Here is a 22,179-nt window from a genome sequence, read left to right as displayed (position 1 = left end):
CCCAGATCACCACAAGGCATCACAAGAGTTATAGAAAACCCAAGTTGTTTGCTACTACCAAATAGTCCTCTGGATATTTGCAGCCTAAATATGGTTCTTAAAGCACAGGATGTCCTTATGAGGCAGTGGAAGAGCGGAGCAAAAGAAAGACTGTTTCATCACAAAAGACATTTTGATGCTGTCTGGCTCAAAAGCTCCAGAATTTGTCTGATAAGTCCTTGCCCTTATATTCTCAAACTTGGAAAGCTTCTTACACAACAATGGATGGAAAAGGGGATTAGCGGGCTTGTTTTTATTTCTCCTAATTTTTAAATACATCCCATGCCCTGGAATTACTCCTCCATCTGATTACTATCTGACTTCCACTACAAGTAGAAGCCCTATGCATAGAGATCATCTATCTATGTATCTATCTTATCATTACAGGCACTTTCCTTTTCTAAGTGTCATCTGAATCTCTTCAATTGTATCCAAGATTTGTCAGGTTTCATTATACAGTAAACCTCCATGCAACTTTAGGACAGGAAAGGGCAAGAGACAGGTTGAATAGCGGAACCATTGACCACCAGGTTAGTATGGTTAATGAGGACAATTCTTAGGCTGTGAGATCCAGTATAATTCAATTCTATATGGAATTGACAGCTTTCGGATAGATAATGGTGGTGGTAGATTTATAGCCATAACTATGTCCATAGGCAAATTCAACGTGAGGTAAACATAGCAATGGTCTTTAATAGACTGAAGAAATATGTTCAGATTGAATTGTGCACTTTAGTCCTGCACAAAGTCTTTTTCTGTATTAAACAGGCCACTAAAAAGCAACAAGAGAACTTAATTAGAGGTGGATATAGCCTAACACCGTGATGGCAAACCTATGGCACGCGTGCCACAGGTGGCACGCGGAGCCATATCGATGGGCACGCGAGCATTGCCCTAGCTCAGCTCCAGCTTGCGTGCGTGCGCCGGCCAGCTGATTTTCAGGCCGGGAAACAGGTTATTTCTGGCCTCCAGAGGGCCTCTGGGGGTGTGTGGAGAATGCCGTTTTTACCTCCCCAGGCTCCTAACTGGCCTAACATATATAGTTTGCCTGAATAATAGTAACTGAAGATGGTTGTTTCTGGCTTAGAAATGTTAATTTTAGCCTTCCCTGTTACCAACTTTACTAGGTAAACCTTTAAGGGGAAGCTACTTTTAACATTTAAGTTTTGAGCTTCAATATTGCCTGGTTGGATTTGATAAGACTTTCACTCAGCCCAATTTGAATTGGGAAAAATACAACTCAATTTTATTTGTATTTCATAATACCATCACACAATGTGCCATATTTATTCACTACTGTTGATTTCTTAAGGTAGGATATAGATACTTAATAAAAAGACTTTTAAGTAAAGCAGAACAAAATATTGTTTCCAATCATACAACTCTACAACTTTATATTCTCCTTCCTTTGGGAGTTTCCTCTAGACCCCAACTCAGATATATATATATTTCATATTGGTACAATATGAAATCATACCACTACAATATGAAATCATTTTTTAAATTACACAAAGACATTACTGGATAGAGAAATATTTATTTGTAGTGTTAATATTATGTACCATTCAATATAATATTCGGACATACATTCAAAATAATATATTATTTTCTACAGTATCATTTTACAAAATGAGAACAGCCAACATGTTTTATACTTTCAAAAGTTTGTACATAGTACATTATAATATCTTCTTTTGTCTTTTGTCAGCAGTTTGTGCTGTAATTATTGCTTCTGCATCTGAAAATTTGAGTCTAAAAATAGGTTTTCTTCATTTTTCAGATTTGCTTTCCAATATAACATGACATCCATAAAAGTCAAGTTTCATTTCAAGATTTTTATACAATTATTTAACAGTTCTAAGACAGGAAAAAATTAAGAACTATAATTAAGCATATTTCATGTTATGCCCATTCTTGCTCTACTGCAAGCAGATAGCATTTACTTAATATAAAGATTTGAGAAACACATTGCACTGATGATACATTTATTATGTACTCTAATAAAATATTCAGTTCTCTATTACTGAATGATCTCTTTTTATCTAAGAATAGACCAAAGAATTCAAATGTGTCAATCCAATTATTTCCATCTACTGTAATTGGAAGAGCATCAAATAAAAGTCGGTACTGAACTTTAATGACTGACGCGGTAGGAAACCTGTGGATCACAGGTGGTCTCCACAGTTATTTTTTTCAAGCCCTGGAGCCCTCTAAGATTGCTATGCTAAATCAAGCAGTAAAGCACTGAATGACAGCCATAAAACTTTCCAGGGGGGGGCATGAGAGGTAATAATTAAAAGAGATACGTTTGTCTTCAATAGTTTGATGTATCATTTTTACTTTTTTGAAAAAAATTACTTCAGAAAGCTCCTTGAAAGGATGAAAATCCCAGCTTGGTCCTTCCAGTAACAGCCTCTCCTGTGGCCTTTGCCAAAACTAGGATAGCATATTAAAGATAAGACAATACCCATTAAAGTTGGCTGTAACTGGATTAAAACATTATTTAGTTGCATTTAAATAATTTGTTGTCTACATTTGTTTCTGAAGCTTTGCTCAAATATGTCTTTTCCAGTTCCTAGGGAAACTGTTGAGCAGTTGGTTAATCAAAAGTCAGGACACCTGCCTATAAAGATAGAAGCCCAGTCATTTCCTGTTTTGTTGCCTATGGTCTGCAGATCATCTGCCAGCCACAGTAAAATGTTAGGAAATTTGTGGTCTAGAGCAGGGGTCTCCAACCTTGGCAACTTTAAGACTTGTGGACTTCAACTCCCATAATTCCTCAGCCAGCTGGCTGAGGAATTATGGGAGTTGAAGTCCACAAGTCTTAAAGTTGCCAAAGTTGGAGACCTCTAGTCTAGAGCACAACCACTAAATGCCAAAGCCCAATACTGTCTAACAAATACTTGTCATGAAAGTCTACTCCTAGTGAAACTGTTTCTTAGGAGCAAACACTGCAAGTTTCTTCTTTCCTGTAAGTAATTTTAGAAAGAGATTAAACCAGTACAAAGCTTAAGTTTTAACCCTATGATCTAGGGCAGGGGTGTCAAACTTGCAGCCCGTGGGCTGGATGCATCACACGGTGGCCACGCCCTCCCCTGGTTTAGCGAAAGGGAGAAAAGTTGTGATACATCACGTGACGACAATGTGTTGTCGCGAGTTTGACACCCCTGAGCTAGGGGATTTTGAAACCATAGGATTTTCCCCCTAAGGAGAAGAATCTGGCCTTGATGTGAGAACCCTTCAAGACTCAGTCAGATTCTGATGTTAATGAACCCTGACTTCAGAAAGAACCAGAAGGAGGCAGGCTCAGGGAAGGGCCATGGATCCAATGCTGTGTTGATTCTCTAACATTTTCTTAAAGCTTGTAACGTAGTCCTCAACTTACAACAGTTCACTTAATGACTGTTTGAAGTCACAATGGTACTGAAAAAAGTGAGTTATTTTCACACTTACGACCATTGCAGCATCCCCATGTTCACCTGATTTACATTCAGATGCTTGACAACTGGCTTACATTTATGATGGTTGCAGTGTCCCAGGATCATGTGATCCCCTTTTGCGACCTTCTGACAAGCAAAGTCAACAGGGAAACCAGATTCACTTAACAAGTGTGTTACTAATTTAACAGCTGCAAGGATTCACTTAACAAATGGGGCGAGAAAAGTTGTAAAATGGGACAAAACTCACGTAACAAATTTCTCACTTAGCAACATAAATTTTGGACTCAATTGTGGTCGTAAATTGAGGACTACCTATACTGGCTTGGAATGGGCATACATTCTCTTCCATTCTTCCGAGCAGGACAATAATCTTTTTGCAAATATCTCTGTTCCCTCACTTCCAATCTACAGATCTGTTGCCAGCATGATTTTAGAAATGTCTACGCTTCCAATGTTAGAGTATGTTGACTAAGGTTGCCCTGGCCAATGATTTTTTTTTGCTGATATATTCTCATTCATCCTAGTGTTTCAGATTAAATCCTTGGAAGACCAATTTGGGTCCTAAATGATGTTGAACAGTAAAGATAAGATTTTGCATAAAGGAAAATAACTTTTTCTGATACGAGGTATGATCTTTCCCTTTTTAAGGTCAGTTTGCTACTAGCTAACTTATTTAAAACATGGCGGTGCATTTCTTAAAATAGTAAAATATTAAGTTTAAGAATATTTTTCTGGTATAGAGTACCCAGGGCATTAACAGTGGTTAAGGCACCAGGTAGAAACCAGGAGCCTGTGAATTCTAGTCCTGCCTTAGACATGAAAGCAATTGATAAGAGGCTGTTTAAGTTCGAAATAGGAGTTCTTTCACAGAATAATTAGAATAAATAACGAGGCCAACCATCTTTATATTGGCTGAAGAACTAACATTCACAAATTCAACAGATTCAACAAACAATTAAACTTGAGAACTCTAAATCTAAAAGTTGTCAAGTTGTGGAACACATCAGGAAAAAGATGTAATTTGATGAGGAACCAAAATCCACTCTTGGTTCTCCACTATCAATCTCCTTCAATTAGTGTTGTGCAAGGAAAGGGTATGAACCATTTTTATAGTTTTATTTTCTGTGGTGTTTTATAAACAACTGGGAGTCAAAAGTCCTTTAGTGACCTGTGTCAAATCACACGGAGAGAAAATACTGAAACCATTTGCTCTCTTTTACTTTTCAGATAATCTACAGATACCTATAGAAAACTGAGAAAATCTTGTGTGATTAATTCATGTAAGTTATTCATACATTGTGCCTGTAACATCACAATATAATTTTAGTTTTCCACTGTTTTTCATAACAAATTTAAGCTGTCCATTATATGGTAATTATGACTCAATTTATAAATTAGAATTAACATGATTACCAGCACATATTCCAAAAACATTTATGACAATTTTGTGCCTCTTATATTTGAATTTCCTCTTTGATTATTTCTCAGTGAATCTGTGATGATTGTCCAGCTCCAGAATCTCCAACTAATTTCAGCAATTATTGCCAATATTTTTATTAAGACCTAAAGAAGGGGAAAAGGTGCAGAGATATGTTATCCAGCTACGCAAAACATATGATAAAGAGAAAGAAATCAAAATGGTCCCATTTTATAAATCAAATAAGATCTATTGATCTAAAGAAAATAATTTTAATAAAACAAGTCATGCTGAATAAGAAGGGCAACGTTAGAAATCTTAATGTTAAAAAAAATAAACAATTAGTGGGGATAATCACAGCTGCTCACTTTACAAAAATATAACTAATACCTAAGTTATCTTATGCACCATTATTTAAAAGGTCCACTGGTATCTTTATTCCTCAAGCCTTCAGAAACAGTTTAAAATAAATCAATAATTGCTTTCACTTCTGACAATTTGCAAAGCTGAAAAGAGCATCTATCTATCAATCATCTATCTATCTATCTATCTATCTATCTATCTATCTATCTATCTATCTATCTATCTATCTTCTATCTATCCTGCTCCAAGAAAAGAAAGTCCCATCATCCTTGTTACACTAAAAAGGGAAAGATGAAAAGAAAAGATGAAAAGAGAAAATAACTAGTACCCTAGCAAAACTATTCAAGCCAACAGATTCAGAGCTGAAAAGGAAGCATCTGAAAAAAACATCCCATTTTATTGAACTCCTGCTCCATTCCTCTAGGCGCCTGAGAGGAGTTGCAGAGCTGGCATGTCAGCATTTCCTCTATTTGCTCAAGAGCCAGAAGAAAAGTTATGGCATGAACTCCTCAAATGGGGAAATGAAAGCAGAATGTTTTGGAAAAAAATCTCTTCCATTTACCAAAGCTGGAAATAAAGTAGCTCAGCTTTCTAATGTGACTTGATACTGAGGGATCATGGGAATCCAGAGCAGCTTTCAAACCTAAGCTTATGCGGAAGTGCCTATAATTTCACTAGATTCAAGACTGATGTCCTGTTAACCTGCTTTCTGTTCTCACAGCAGCCAACTTCAGCTTTGTACCCAGGATGGAATATAACATCGAAGAAAAAGGAAAAAAAAAAAACCACAAGCTATCAGATGATGCAGTTGTCACCCAGTCCTTTAATCACTAACCTTTTACAACAGCAGAAGATATTTATAGGACTCTCCTCTTCTAATCTGTATCTTCCAGAGTTTGGCAGATCTTTGCACTGGGCTATGAATGAATGAAGTTCTGTCTCTGGAAAGCCTTCATGCTGGTAATGCTAAAAAAAATAATTGTTATGTAGAATTACTCATGTCCAACTCCAGTGGATATTAAATGGCTATGAAAAACACAATTTTTAAAGAGTCCTTGGGTGAGGAAAAATAGGAAAGGTCAGAGGTTTCTCTTGGTGAGTTAGAAGCCATTAAAAGTAAGTAGAAAAATGAGGTTCTTGCACCCTGTTTCTCATCCGTCTTTCCCCAAGATTCCACATAAGATTAGAGATTAGGATGGATTTGTAAACTACATTTGAACTGGCTTCAAGACTGGTAGAAATGACAGGGGAACACAACCTGGGGCCTCAGGACTCCAGGCAGACTAATTGCCTTGGAGGAAATATTCAGATCTCTTCCAAATTATGCTGCCAAATTATACTTTTTCATATGAGAGGAACATTCTGAAATCAAAAAGCAAAGCCATCTTCCCCAGCTCTTTGGGATTTACATGGATATATGCAGTGGTGGGATACAATTTTTTAAACAACCAGTTCTGTGGGTGTGGCTAATTTGGGTGGGTGCGGCTTGGTGGTCATGTGACTGGGTGGCCATGGCTAGCTGATCATGTGACCGGGTGGCCGTGGCTATGTTTATAGGGACTACTCAGAGGGCTGAAAAAAGTCATTTCTGACCGGTCCTCGCACTTTTGACTGGTCCCCACACTTATGACCATCCTCACATTTATGCCCATTGCAGCATTCTCAACAACCATGTCACTCATTTCACAACTGCTTCTCTTCACCACGGTGACAAGATAGGGCGCAAAACGTAAAATGTAAGGACAGTCGTAAGTGTGAGGACCGGTCAAAAGTGCGAGGACCGGTCAAAATAACTTTTTCAGCTCTCTGAATAGTCCATATGCACAAAAAAACTACCCAGAGGGCTTGAAAAAAGTGATTTCTGACAGGTCCTCGCACTTTTGACCGGTCCTCGCACTTATGACTGGTCATCATTTATGCCCGTTGCAGCATTCTTAACAACCGTGTCACTCATTTCACAATTGCGGTGCTTCATGTGACCAGGTGGGTGTGGCCAGGTGGTCATATGGCATCGCTTCTTTGCCCTAATGACAGTTTGCTGCAATGGTCGTAAGTGTGACAAATGGTCATAAGTCACTTTTTTCAGTGCCATTGTAACTGTTGTAAATCAAGGATTACCTGTACAAAAATACAAAAAGCTTCTTTGCTTGCAAAAAGCTGCCCTAAATACCAATCATTAGATTAGAAATACCTGCAAACTGGAGTTACAAATCAGCACCTTGAGGAATTAAAATAGTTAAAATGCAATGATAACTATCAGCAGCCAATTCTTGCTCATAAAATGAAACCATTTAGCAGAGAGTCATTTAAGAATGAAGCAAAGGAGCAAACAGAGTATCTGTTGCTTGTTATACCAATTACCAGAACAAATAGACACAGAACTAGTCAGATTTCCGAAGCTGCTACTTTTCAGGAACAGAGATTAATATTTTTCCTTCCAAACAAAGCTGAATAGGGAAAATTATCTCATCACTAAACACAGGATTAAACATCACCAAAAACCAATTTTAGGCCAAAAGTCAAAAAGTATGTAAACTCACGTTTGAATGTCAATCTTTCTAGCTAGCCAAAAAGCCTTGCTGAATGTCACTCATCTTGGTTCCTTGTCATTAAAAGCTTCTGCTTCGTTATTCAATTATTTCTTCAAAGTGCTGATCATTACACCCTGGCTGGAAGAACTCCAACAGGGGAGTATTTCCTCGCAACAGCAGTGTAAAAAGCTTAAAACAACCCTTTCCCTTTAAGAAAGTCAAGCAAAAAAACCCCTCCAGAACCAGAAGCAACAGTAAGTCATACTGCCGGAGAGGCAGTTTCCGTAAGCAAGGCAATAAAAATTAGGCTAGGAAACAACACTGAATGTTGTAATTCCTTACAGGATTAACCTTGTAAAGTGGAAAAAAACAAAAGGAGATTTCTTTTAACAATCGGTTCTCCGAACTGCTTAACTACTTAACAACCGGTTCTACCGAACTGGTGCGAACCGGTAGAATCCCACCACTGGATATATGCATTCAGTTTTATTGCCCAGGAATGGTGATATGGTTCTACCATCTTCCAGGATGGTTTTTCAACCTCCCACAGCACTAGATTTTTCAACTGGTCTCCCATATGAAAGCTAACCAGAGCCAAACCTGCTTTGTCAAATCGTAAGTTAGCTACCAGTAGGTGCTGTTGGCTGCTATGGCAGTTATTAAATAATAGAGAGGGAGTAATCATAGGAGTTGTGTTGAATTAAATGTCCTTGTAATTCAATTTAAACATAACATTAACTTAAAATTTTTGTCTTGCTCCTGGGGTCTTCTCATGTCGGTATTGCAAGAAGGTTGCTTGATGGATTTTCTTTTTCTTTTTTTTTTAAATTCAGTTTAGGGCCTACAAAGGACATTAGGAAATTGGAGCACCCAAACTATCTTCTGAAGAGATTCCCTCATATTATAGACAATGGAAAGGGAAAAACAATTGTTATCATAGTGCATGCCCTCTTGCCCAAGGGAAATTAAACACAGCAGCTCAGATTAAAGTAGAGTTGGGAAATTAAGCAATAGGTTACAGCTTTAAACCTCAGTCTTGGTCGTTCTTTAGAACCAGTCCCACCATGCTAACAAACAAAATTTAAACACAAAAACTTGTTTATCACTACAGATATGGAATGAATCAGGGGTGTCAAACTGGCGGCCTGTTGGTTGGATGCATCATGTGGAGGCCACGCCCACCCCAGCTCCGCAAAGGGGGAAAATGTCACGATACGTCATGTGACAGCAACGCGACACTGTGAGTTTGATACCCGTGGAATAAATGATGACCCCGCATCATGATGTCATCATGCAAATGGTCCTTTCTTGCTTACTTGCAGTAAATATGAACTTATCAGAGCTCTGTGTCGTATGATGATGTCATGATGCTAGGCTGAATTCTTGCAAAGGTGTAGATAGAATATCTCTGTATGTACAGAAGACTAATGAAATGAACAAAATCATTTCATATTCAGAAAACTATTTCAGAACTTTGGGAAATTCATATTTAAAAGATTAAACGTAACATCCTATAGTAAATGTCTATGTACCTTCACTGTTTCATACGTGTCTGTAATTAGGGCAATGAAGAGACTCAGGACCATGTAGATAAAGAGGCTAATGAAAGAGTAGAGGTAAATCCGACTGAACAGCCACACCAGGTAGCTTTTCTGTTGCATTTTTGCAAAAGTAGCAAACATGTCATCTCCATTTATCAAAGAGAAAAGACATTCAGAAACCATATTCAAGGTATGGAACTAGAAGAGAACAAACAGACAAAAGAAAAGAATATTATTTCCATTTTTGCTCAAGTTGTTTAAAAAATACTGGCCAAATACAGTAAACTGCAAATAAATGTTACAGGTTTTACTCAATACCAGTCCTTGAAAAACACAGGTTATTACCATATTTTATTAACGTTTGCATCAATGCCTCAGATAATAGAGAATATATACTTATACATGAGAACTCCATATTCTGGTGAGAATATATAGTTATATAACTAAAGAGATAAACTGGCCTTTTCAGATATCTTGGCAGCATGCTCATTTTGTTAATATTTGTGCAAGACACATCAGATACAAAACTAGATGACAAACATCCCAATCACAGTACCTTAGCATGATATGGGCCCAGCACAATCCAGCCACAGAAGCAATAACCCAGATAAATCATAGCCGCACAGCAGCAAAATCGAATGACATTAGGCAATGCTGCACGGAGTGTCAAAATAAGCAGCTGAAAAACAAGGCCCAAACAAAAACCCAGAGATACTCATTAGACTTTTCAAAGGTATTCAGTACTGCCAGATAATAATAGAAATAAATACCAAGGGCATGAAGGTTCCAGAAGATCCTTACATTATATTTCTGAAAGAAGCTGAGGTAGCGGATCACTCCAAGCCACACAAGCATGGTGGAAGTTCCTAAGAGGATACTGCAGATGTCATAGCTTGTCAGACTCTATATGAAGATTAAGATGATATTCAATAAGTTACACTGAGTGAATTTCAGGTGGGGTGCCCAGAAAAAAAAACCCTTTCATATTCATTTTAATACTTGGGAACACTGTATTTTCTTGACTTTTGACACTGAGATGGCTGGCATATAAATAAATATTTTTGCTGGATTAACAGATAGACAAGACCATTCTTGGAAGGTGGCATGCAGAGCCCTCTCTGCGGGCACGGCAGCCGTCGCCCCAGCCCAGCTCCACCGCGCATATGTGTGTGTGCCTCCTGCTGGCCAGCTGGTTGTCAGGTCTCTGTCGCGCATGCGTGGGGGGTGGGGCACATATGGGGGACGCGCTTGCGCATGGTGCATGCGCGGGGGCACTCGAACTGCATTTTGGGGCCTTGTGCGGTACCCCTGCACTCCATTTTGGCTTCCAGGTTGGTGCAGGAGGCCTTCCAGGCCCAAAATGGGGCACCATGTACCCCGTTTTGGGCCTGGAAGGCCTCCTGCACCAACCTGGAAGCCAAAACAGGGCACGGGGGGGTGGGGGTGCACACGCTAACTCCGCATCCCGTTTTGGGCCTGGAAGGCCTCCTACACCAACCTAGAAGCCAAAAATAGTTGAAGGGGGGCAGGGCACATGAGGGGGGGGTCACACGTGTATGCACGGGGGACGGGGGTCTTGTGCATGCACTGGGGTTGTGTGTGCATGTGCGGAAGTCGGGTGCGGAGGGGTCACACGCACATTGCATTATGAGTACGGGTGTGTGGACAGCAAAAAAGTTGGGATAAAAAAATTGGGACAAAAAATGATAGAGGGCTGTTTCCTGGTAAACAGAGAGCACAAGTGAGCTGCACAACAAATTAATAGACTTTTGATGATATGCACACATACTGCTCATTCCTAATTTATAATAAAATTACCATGGTTAGGCAAAATATACAGCTAGAAAAGTCCTTTCTGTGGAGCAGCAGTTTTCTCAATCTGACCATTTTCCCCAATTGAAGACTCAACTGAACTATGAAAATAAGAAATTCAGATTGGCCAATAAAATTTCAATTGGGACTTCCAAAACTGGAACTCAGGTCATCTAATCAGCATGCAAGTCACTTGCCTTAGCTTGTATCTCCATCTTTAATGTAGAACCAACTATGGTAAGAAGGTCACTAACGATGATCATGATATACCATCCGTTGACAAATTCCATCTGATCAGAGAAAGATACTTCTTTCTTATAGTGATGTTGGAAAAAAGTCACAAATTCCTAGGATATGTGAGTGGGCAAGAAAAGAGAAATTGCTGTTGAGAAGCTGCAATTACATTTATTAAGAGATACTGACAAACATAAGCTTACCCTTTGTAGATGAATTCCTTTAATTACAGATCGTGTGCAGAGAATCAGTGATGCAAGACATGTCAGTATGACAAAACCATCAAAGATCATCATGTAGTGGGTATTCTTCTGTACTGGGGGGAAAAAAGATTGATTTACTTGTCTATGTGTAATTGTTAACCTGATACTCTGATAGGACACATACTCTTTTGTATCTGTAGGGGAATTTTCTTCGTGAAATTGCCTTGAGAGAGTGCTAATAATGGAGAAGAGGCCTTCATCTTACTTAATCTTTCAATACATGTCATTGAAAAAGGGAGAGGTGGATAATTAAAGGATTCAGAGCCATCAAAAAGAATGAATGCTTCACACCTTTCGGTAGTCTAAAGAAAACTCCTCCTCTCTCAAGTTATCTCTCAAGTTAGTTATTTGCATTTGGGGCAAATTTCCCATTGTGGGGAATTCCCTTCTAATATACTGTAAATATTAATCATATAGAAAGACTTTTTAAGGACTATAGCAAATGATGAAATGATGTAACACACTCATATTCAAATTGTGTGCCCAGTTGACCCACACACTTTAAAAAATAGTTACTGCAGATTATAGCAAATACTGTATTTAACTTCATGCATCACAAGACCTTCAATAAAACCACTAAGTGCTAAATAATAACAAAACTATGATTTTTTTAAAAAAACTTACTCGATCCAGAAACATGCCAGTCTTTACATTCCTTGATGGCAATATCATTGTCTAGGCTTATTTTAATTCTTCCACTATGAGCTTTGTTATCAAAGACTATCTGTAGATATTATGGAGGTAGAAAAGATATTATTATTATTTCTAAAGACTTCTATCACTCACTAATTCAGATAGGTTGAATTTGAGAATTATCCATCTAGCAAATTAAAAAAATCTGAACAGTTTATGCCAAATGCTTAGGAAATAAAAGCAAAAGCAAAATCCATCCATTCATTCATCCATCCATCTATCTATTCTTCTTCTCAAAGAAGCCATAAAGACTTATAGTTATCTTGAAGTATAACTTTGAAGCAGTGGTGGCATATAAAAAAGCATGTCCTGTAAAAAACAGAAAATGCTTAGGGTTTTGGGGTTTTTTGCCTATGCATTTAGTTCTGTCATTGTACCATTCTTTCCAAAATCTAAGCAGTTTAAAAATAAGACAGAGAAATAAAATGAAGGAAGACTATATTTGAATAACTCTGGAACAAAAAATAACAAACTATGAGAGAACATAACCCAATTTCTCCATCTTTTTAGTATTGTTTTAGAAATATTGCTATTCTTATCACTATTAGGGTTTTATTGCACTTTTCCATCTGAGGAGTATTCAAGATAGCCATCAGCTACCATCAACAAAAAAGAAATAGAAACAAATTTTAAAATGCACAATTAGAATATAGTTACATACATAAGCAAAAGTATTAATATTATTCTTAATACAATTCAAAAAGCTAACTATTCAGAAATATGTTTTGAACTTACTAAAAGGAGAAAAGGTGAATTACTGAATCGGTATTTGCAGCTGTGGGCAGGCAATTTTCTGGTAGCAATAAATCACTGGTGCCTGCCTCTTGATGTAGATTCAGCTTCATAGTTTTACTTCATTCTCTGCTTCTCCTAAGTTGCTAATACATATACTGCAACAGTCCACTTTAAGAAGAAGTTGACACAATCTAGGCCCATTTCTCCCATCCAAACCTGCCCTTCAGAAAAAGGCTAATTACAAGTCTTCATCAGGAGTTCAAACTTTTTTTTTTGACTTGCTTTTCTACTCATGATGCTACCTAGTTTATCTGCAAATAAACAACCGGCTCAGAAAGTTCCAAGGACTCTAGGTTTTTACTTACTGTTAGTGTGAAATCATAGCAGTCTGGGAGTTCATGTTGTCGAATGGTCTGGAGATTAATGGCCTTCAGTTTGAACACAAGTGTCAGAGTCACAAGTCTAGAATAGAGACTGGAGCTTTATTTCAGAATTACCAAAAATCTGCAAGAATATCAACAACTTTTATTTCTCCTCACCTATGGAAGTCTAAAGTGAAATTGAAAGGAGTCTTCCTCAGTGTCCCATTTTCCAGAGGTAGGATTGGCTCCACATAAAGACACTCTGTGGGAAGACAGATGGTTTATATAGAAAATACTCGACATTTCATAAGCTGAAGAAGACAGAAAATCAGTAATAAGGAAATTAAATCCAGTCTGGTCATTAGTAGTCTTATCTAAATAATATGAGAAGTAAAATCTTTCTTTATACTTGCAAGAAAAAAGCAGCTATGTTTTTTCATTGATTTAATGTATACATTTACTGAACTTCTGCCTTGTGGAAATTCTTATTTGATAAAGAATCCCTGGAAATATCTGCTACTTAAAAATAAATTAAAAAAGGAAATTTTATACTTGATCCACAGATCAGTACCCTAATACCAAATAAGTGTAGAATTACAATATTATTTCTATGGTTACAAAGAATATCTTCTATTTATGTCTATAGAACGATATTTCCACGCAGTTATAAATTACTTACATCTAAATAAAATGAAGAAACAGTAATTCAAAAAGTCCTTATAATTATAATGTAATCGTAATTGCATACACATATATCAAGAAAAGACCCTCAATCTTTCAACAGTCCTTTAATATCTTTCAAACACAATAAGTTTGAGCTAAGACGTCCTTACAGAATTCAGCCTTCAGTATTGTTCGGAAATGTTGTGCACATATACAGTATTTACTACATTAGTTCACTAAGAGATTATTATTTATGTCACTATTTCCAAACTCCAAAAGGAAGTCACAATGCTTCTGAACTACCATAACAGACACTACCAATAATTATATATGTTCAGTAATCAAAATTAATGTTGAACTGACTGACCACTTAAGTTTATTCACAAAGTTTCAGCGGTCCAGTCTGAAAGACAGGGCAGAGTCAGCCAAGATATTTTGGTATTTGCCTAAAGCACATGAACATGAATGGCACCCTGCCCAGGTCAGGAACATAAGCTAACTGGCTTTGTAAATGTATCGTAAGGTGATGTTTTCTTCAATACTTCAGGGCAAAAGAGTAAGAGCGCAAAATAATCCACACAGCAAACATTTATGTCATCCAACAGGTTACTAATGCTTTCTGTCACATGTCTGCGGTCTGACTGACTGTTTCACTTTGCCTAATGGTAAATCTCACCCTGAACCTGAATCACCAATTAGTGTTGAGATTACACAACTGATGTCTGCAATGTTGAGTTGGCAAGACATTTTTGTGGAAGAGGGATGGCAATCTGTTTCGGTTTTGATTATACTACAGTATCTTGCAAGTAGATGGACCCTTAACTCTGTTCAATAATTACCGGTATGAAGAACCTGCTTCAGATACAATTACAATAGAGTCATCACACTGGCCTACGAGTCAGCAATTTTTATCAGCAGAGTATCAGGCCACTTGGAAACTAAACCACGTACACCCCAAAAATGCTTTTTCAAGAGGCAACTTTCTAGAAAGTCCAGTTGCTTCTTGAAAAAGCACTTTCGGGACAACCATGACCTGGATGACTGAGAATCTCCATAGATATAAACCCTGTACAGCTGTATGGAACATATTAGGTCTGACTGAAGCTGACATTGTTTGAGTGACATGGGGCAAGGAATTAAGTGAAGCACTCACATCACTACTGCAGTTTTCATAATGACTTAAACAAGACTGCAATGAACAGGTAGTCCTCACTTACCAACCACACTTGCTAAGTGATATAGTCATGAAGTGAAACATCACGTGACAGTGCCATGCTCAGGATGTCAGTTCCACTGCGGTCATTAACCAAATCACCTCAAGTTGTTAAGCGAAATGTCATGTGACCACGACTTGTGACTTCCTGCCATTTTCCACAATGATTCTGCTTGTTGGAAGCCAGCTGCGAAGGTCACAAATGGCAATCACATGATGATGGGATGCTGTGTCTACAGTATTATAAATACACACCAATTGCAAAGCACAGGGATGCTGCAACAGCTAAAAGTTCGGGGATTGGTCTTAAATATACCTTTTCACTGTTGTCATAACTCTGAACTGTTGCTGAATGAAGCAATTGGTAAATGAGGACTATCTGCGGTACTTGAGTTTCTTCCTGTACAGTGTGCCTAATAAAATATCTGAAGTGTCTATTCATTATACTGTAATGTTACTGGAAATTACTATGTATTTGCTTTTAAACACTATGACTTTCCTCAAGTTGTCTCTCTTTCTGACCTCTCTTTCGCCCTCTCTCTCATTCTCCTTTCTCTGTCACACACAGAAACAATCTATCTGATTTGAGTGGTTCAGTATATCACCAGTTTCAATTTCTGGGTCAATATCGAAAGTGTCATTTCCAGGGCTGATAATTCCTCTCTTGTAGAAGTACTGACATATTGCCATGGGCGTCTCTTCAGCTCCTTTCTTTTCGTAGGCATGATTTCCAACAGAAATAGTACGCAGCTGTAAGAACTAAGCGACAAGGGACAACCAGTTAATGGAGCTGTCTGATAATTAAAACTGAGCTAATTAGAGAGGCAAGAGAATGTCTGTGATGGAACATTCTGCTTTTCAGATTTATTGACCTTATGAATGGAATTATAAAGACTAAGGTTCAAATAAAACTCAGTGAAATGGATTCAATTACAGAAAACCTCATTTTTATGGGCCAATTGGCCATGTCACATTTATCTCATGAGACTATCATGAAATTAAAAGGTCTCCATCTCTTGACTCATTAGAGCCAATGTAAGTTATACGGTACAGGAAACCAATCTGATTTTCCTTCTGTTCATATCTGTTCACATATACTGACTTGGCTTTTTTCAAGCTTAGTTTAAATTCAGTGTATAATTTTACTTTTATACAATATGAGGATGCTTTTTATATATATATATATATAAAAATTTACCTGGTTTATTGTGAAGGAGATCTGGTCATAGACCTCGGTTTGCGTGTAGACTGCATAGGTGTCATCCATGCTGTCCGTATAACCTTTCAGGAATAGATGCTTAAAGGATATTGTGTTTTCTTCTTTAAATGCAACCACCATTTGATTGCTTAGCCCAAAAACTACAAGCTGAAAATATCCCCCCCCAAAAAAATTTAAATATTAGCAGTCTGTAATGTAAACTTTTCTCCACAAATATTGGTCACGTATTGATAATTACAACCCAGGTCATTAAATGTGGAGCTCATATGTAGTATGAACTTAGTATCAGTTGCAACAGAAAGGGAATCTTTCAGCTAAAATACTCAATAAGTTCATTCTGACCACAAGTACATTAATTTTTATAGCTCTTGGAGCATTCTTAGCTGGTTCTATCCCTTCCACCGTTCCCTACTCCTTCCTTTGGTAGATTCATCTTACTCTGGGAGTATGAAAGGGACCTTGTAAATAAATCAGTAACTGAGCATGTAGAAAAAGAGAGCTGGGTAGCATCCTCCCTATTTTACAAATTTTATTTTCATTCAGTGATCAAGCCTTCTCCTAAATTTATGTACCATAATAATTATATTCTTGTTACCTTTATAATTTAGCCCCGTTCAATATTACAACTGCATTATTTTTTTGATCTTGGATATGGTTTGCTGAATAAAAACATTGGATAATATTAGTATAGTTCATATTGGACATTTTTATACTGTATTCTGAACACACAGAAAAACAATAGTTGATGAGCAATGAGCATTTACTAAAAGGTTTAAGACTGACACATATAATAATGAAATGAAATGAAACAAAACTGCAGCTGTAATCTTGATATTGTTCATTGTCTCCACTTGACTAATGGCCCATTCTGTCCATTACCCCAATTTAGCACCCATTAGATATTTGGACTAAAAATCCTTTAATTCCTAAACAAGATGGCTATGTTAGTTGGCACTCATGAAAGTTCTTATACAACACAGATGGAGAACATATGATGAGGATACATATAATATTATTAAACTTGTCAATACTAAATACCTGACAAAAATATTTTCCTCCAAAGTATTCAGGGTGCAAGAACACTGAGGTCATTTCAATATTTACAGATGGTCCTCGACTTACGATCACAATTGTGACCAGAATTTCTGTTGCTAAGCAAGGCAATTATTACATGAATTGTACCTGATTTTATAATCTTTTTTTAGGGGGGACACGGTTGTTAAATGAATCATTGGTTATTAATTTAATTATGTGATTGCTAAACAAATCCAGCTTTCCCCATTGACTTTGCATGTTGGAAGCCAGCTGGGAAGATTGCAAATGCTGATCACATTTCTCTAGGATGCTGAACCATCATTAGTATATGCTGGTTGCCAAATTCTAATCACATGACCATGCCATTGTAATTTCAGACAGTTGGTAAAGAAATGGTTATAAGTCGAGGACTACCTGTATTAAGGTCTGAAAGTTTCAAATACTATATAGATGGTTCTGAAAACACAATTCTCAAAGCATCAGTAAATCAAGGGTTGCCACTTAACTGATTATAACTTCTTGAATTTGTATTGCAGTAACCAAAAATGTGTGAGTTAAAAAAAAATAATTGTATCGCAGCTGTGTACCTCACCTGGATAGTAACCATGGCTATTTTCAGAATTTGTATGACAAGCTTCCACGGTTTCCTTCCTCGGGCCCAGAATTTTTCACAGGGATTCATAAAGAAAAATTTAAGTTTCCTTCTCAACTGATCTTCCAGAAGCTGGCACATTGATGAATGATGCTTGACATTGTATAAGTTTTCATCATCCTGAGTACTGCAGCTGCCTACAAGCACTTCAGGATTTTCCATTGCTGGAACAGAAAAACATTAGCAATATTGGAATGATTAACCAAAGATGCTATACATGTGTTTGTGAGCATATCTAAAACTCAAGGTGTGATTGTCTCCTTTAACAATGAGAGTTTCAACTCTGAACTACAAGTATTACAGCACCATCCATGCCAAATTATAGCCAGTCAATGTTATTTTATCAGCTAATCATAGCAGTGAAAAAGATATTAACAGTGAAGAAAAATGAGTTCTCCCACAGTTCTCACGTTCCTATCATAGAAAGCACTATTTTTGGAACCAAACATAAGGAAGTTCTTTCCATAAACACATTATTTTGTATATCAGTTTTCCTGTTTAGATTTTACAGTTGGATATTGTTTCAAGAGTTATTTCTCAAAAAACTTCTTTTTTAAAAAAATTCCCCTCTCTCATACATGCACATTCATCCTTGGCTCTTGCTTGATTTCTGCAACATCATGAAATGGCTGAGAATCACGGTTTCTGAATGGTCTAGAAGTCCAATAAATGAATAATTGTGTGTTCTTTCTTACTCTCATACAGATCACCCTTTCAGAGAAAAGCCACAGAACAAACCAATTTTTAAATCCAATTTCTTGAAATACTGTGAGCCAAGAAACTTTAGCACACTGGGAAGCTTCCATAAACAACTTCCTGGGCTTTTTAGTATTAGGAACCCTAGAAATTACAATACATTCTGTTTGCTCTTAGAATACAAATATCACAGAATCTGCTTGAACTTCCTTCTAGTTCTATTGACCCTCTCCTTCACAGAAGGCATGTGAATTATTTAGTGCTGTATTTGCAACATTGGCCTTAATATATCATAGGTTTTTCGTAGAGGACAAACATTAAAAGCAGGTGCAGCTCCATTCCTAAGTAAGTGTACTCAGAGGCAGATCCCTCATCTGAAAAATTGTGTTTTCTCCCATTCATGTCTCGGTAGAAAGGCAATAGGTAGGAAGCAAATCCACTGTGAGAATGATGACAAGGTATCATCAGCATCTTCAATGCAGAAGATACCAGAAAACCAGGTTAACTAAATTCAATGAATTTACTCTTGAGGACTGTATGTGCTCAAGAAATATAATTGCACTTTTGGTATTGCTATGAAAAACAAAAGAAGCAATATTTGGAGAACAGATTCCTATGCATATAAAGGACAAAGAAGCTAATCTATAAAGCAGTAGCTCTCTTCCCTTCTCTTTCCCTTCCCTTCCCTCCTCTTCCCTGGTCCAGGATCTATAGTATATGTGGCAGATTCCTCAATTCCTCTCTTTTTCTCTCAAAAAGCACCAACCCACAATATCACATCAGTAGATGTGCAAAAATACAAAACATATCCATGTCAGAAATTTTTATATCAATTATATAGACTAGACTAGACTAGACTAGACTAGACTAGACTAGACTAGACTGGACTGGACTGGACTGGACTGGACTGGACTGGACTGGACTGGACTGGACTAGACTAGACTAGACTAGACTAGACTAGACTAGACTAGACTAGACTAGACTAGACTAGAATAGAATAGAATAGAATAGAATAGAATAGAATAGAATATTGGCCAAGTGTGATTGAACACACAAGGAATTTGTCTTCAGTGCATAAGCTCTCATTGTACATAAAAGCTATTAGTGATAAATCATGATCATAGTCATGACTTTTTATTTTTATGATGAATCATAAAAATACATTCATCATAAATCATAAGATACAACACTTAGTGATAGTCATAGGATACTAAATAAGCAATCAACATAAATGTTGATACAGTATATGCAGATAAATGGGAGGAAAATCATTATAAGTTATCTCATTTGACACTGGCATTTAAACAAGAACTGATTTTCTGCTTATTCTAAAGCAGTATAAAAATATTTTCATATATTAAATTATTTTGTGGGAACTATCATATTTGTGCCACATGACTGCCTATTCCTATAGGCTTATTAATATCATATCGATTCTATAATACTGCTAGCCCAACAGGGATGCTCACAATCTCACAAGGTACATAAAACCCATGCAAAACTGGGCCTGATCCCAAATTACTTACATAAATGTTGCAGTCCACTTATCAAATATAATGCTAAACATTCTCGTTCTTTATTGATTTACCCTTAAATTGTCAAATCAGAGCCAGAGGAAGTATCTGTATGCATAGAGTTAATTAGTGAATATAAAATCCCAGAATCCATTTTTAGTATCATCATTTGAAAGTGACCAGAATTCAGAAAAATCTTTGAAGAACAGGAAGCCAGTAATGTAATCATATCCTTGAGTTGAATTTTACTCCTGATGACAACATAAGGGTTTGTTTGTTTTTTTTGGCTACAATCTGATAATGATTTTGCCACTGCCTTATAGGATTTTTCAAAGCTAGTCTATACATGAGATTCTTCACAGACTTCCATCCAAGTGCTAAGTACCAAGTAGTCCCTGCTCCACTGTTCAACTAGACAAGGTGCTACCACTTGTTGAAACTTTTGATTTAGTTAGCCAGATTTTTCAATTCAATACAATTAGTATATTTTCCATATTTATTAGGTTTGTATTTAGGAAGTTCAGAGTAGCTTTATAAAATAAATAAGCGTGGTAGATTTAGCTGGGCATCTATGGTTTGTCAACACTACTATACAAGTGTCTCACAGAAGCAGACTCTAAATTTCTGACACCGAGTCTCAATTATTCTAGCCACTGATGGATTATACCACACCCTGTAACTAAAATCCACTTCAAGGAACTGAACTGTTCTACAAGCTAAAATTAAAAAGCCAGTTGAATTTGAAAAAGGAGTTATGATTAACCTTGCATACTCAGTTGAAGTTAAAAACAAAGTTCTAGAAAGCTTTTGTTCATTCACTTAGATATCCAAGCATTTTAGCTTTTTCCACAATTTTGAAAATTATTCAAATATCCTTCAAATAAAAAAATAGCCTCCAGAAAGATGTGGGTTTTTTGTTTTTGTAGATATGCAGCGTGATCATGCTTGTGGGAATGATAAATAGCCATGATTCATCTGCATAACCAATAACATAGTGCCATTCATTAAAATGATTTTAAAGAAAGGACATACAGAATTAACATTACCTCTACAATATAACATAAGGCAACAATAACTCCATAACAGTTTTAATCTGAATGGGAAGGAACATATTTTAACATCAACCAGAGTTTTTTTAAATGTACGAACTCTCCTCTAAGTTGTCCAGTTGAAGAAACTTAACACCAATTACCTAAAAAGAAATCTACTATACAAAGAAAGGGCATATAGATTTAAAATTACCTCCACAATAAAGCATAAGACAGCAATACATTCATATAACTATTCATTTGAATGGGAAGGAAGGGATTTTATCACAATCCAGAAGTCTTCCAATTGAAGAAACTTTTTAAAATGTCAATTTAACTAAGGAGGAATCTAAAACAATGCCCACCTATCTAAGAACTTAACCTTAATTAGAATAATGAATATTTCCATTAAGTCAACATAGGGTTATACTGATGAATTAAATTAGGTTTTAACAGTTAATTGATCACTTCTATACCCATTGGTATTCTAGTGAAACTATAATTTTGAAGGAAAAAAGAATGCCACCTTCATGTTTAGATGGCATATGCATATATTTCAATATATGCAATTTTATAAAAATCATTTCCTCCCCTAGCAACAGAAGGGGGGATGCAAACTTAGAGTTTGTCCCAAGTACAGAACCATCCCTTTTGAGAAAAACAAACAAACGTGATATTAAATAAATATTAAATAATAATTATTATTTTTAAAATACTCCAAAAATCCCC

The 22,179-nt window shown here is 36.7% G+C and overlaps 1 protein-coding gene across 1 annotated transcript; it reads right to left on the bottom strand.

Moving 5' to 3' along the window:
- Positions 1 to 771: 771 nt before the first annotated feature.
- On the bottom strand, positions 772 to 18,374 carry MCOLN3 (mucolipin TRP cation channel 3). The gene is made up of 13 exons (XM_070941076.1): positions 18,153 to 18,374; positions 16,505 to 16,672; positions 15,912 to 16,065; positions 13,608 to 13,692; positions 13,434 to 13,530; positions 12,265 to 12,364; positions 11,581 to 11,693; positions 11,341 to 11,490; positions 10,133 to 10,234; positions 9,888 to 10,010; positions 9,323 to 9,529; positions 6,095 to 6,225; positions 772 to 811 (listed from the first exon to the last, which is right to left on the bottom strand). The coding sequence occupies exons 1-13, from the start codon at positions 18,372 to 18,374 to the stop codon at positions 772 to 774; spliced, it is 1,692 nt and encodes a 563-aa protein (XP_070797177.1).
- Between the last annotated feature and the right edge of the window lie 3,805 nt (positions 18,375 to 22,179).

Source organism: Pituophis catenifer, unplaced genomic scaffold (assembly GCF_029215685.1).
Source record: "Pituophis catenifer annectens isolate HBS135680 unplaced genomic scaffold, rPitCat1.0.hap2 SCAF_3, whole genome shotgun sequence".
NCBI lineage: Eukaryota > Metazoa > Chordata > Lepidosauria > Squamata > Colubridae > Pituophis > Pituophis catenifer.
Note: the sequence above shows the minus strand (reverse complement) of the source record. Positions and strands in the feature narration are given on the sequence as shown.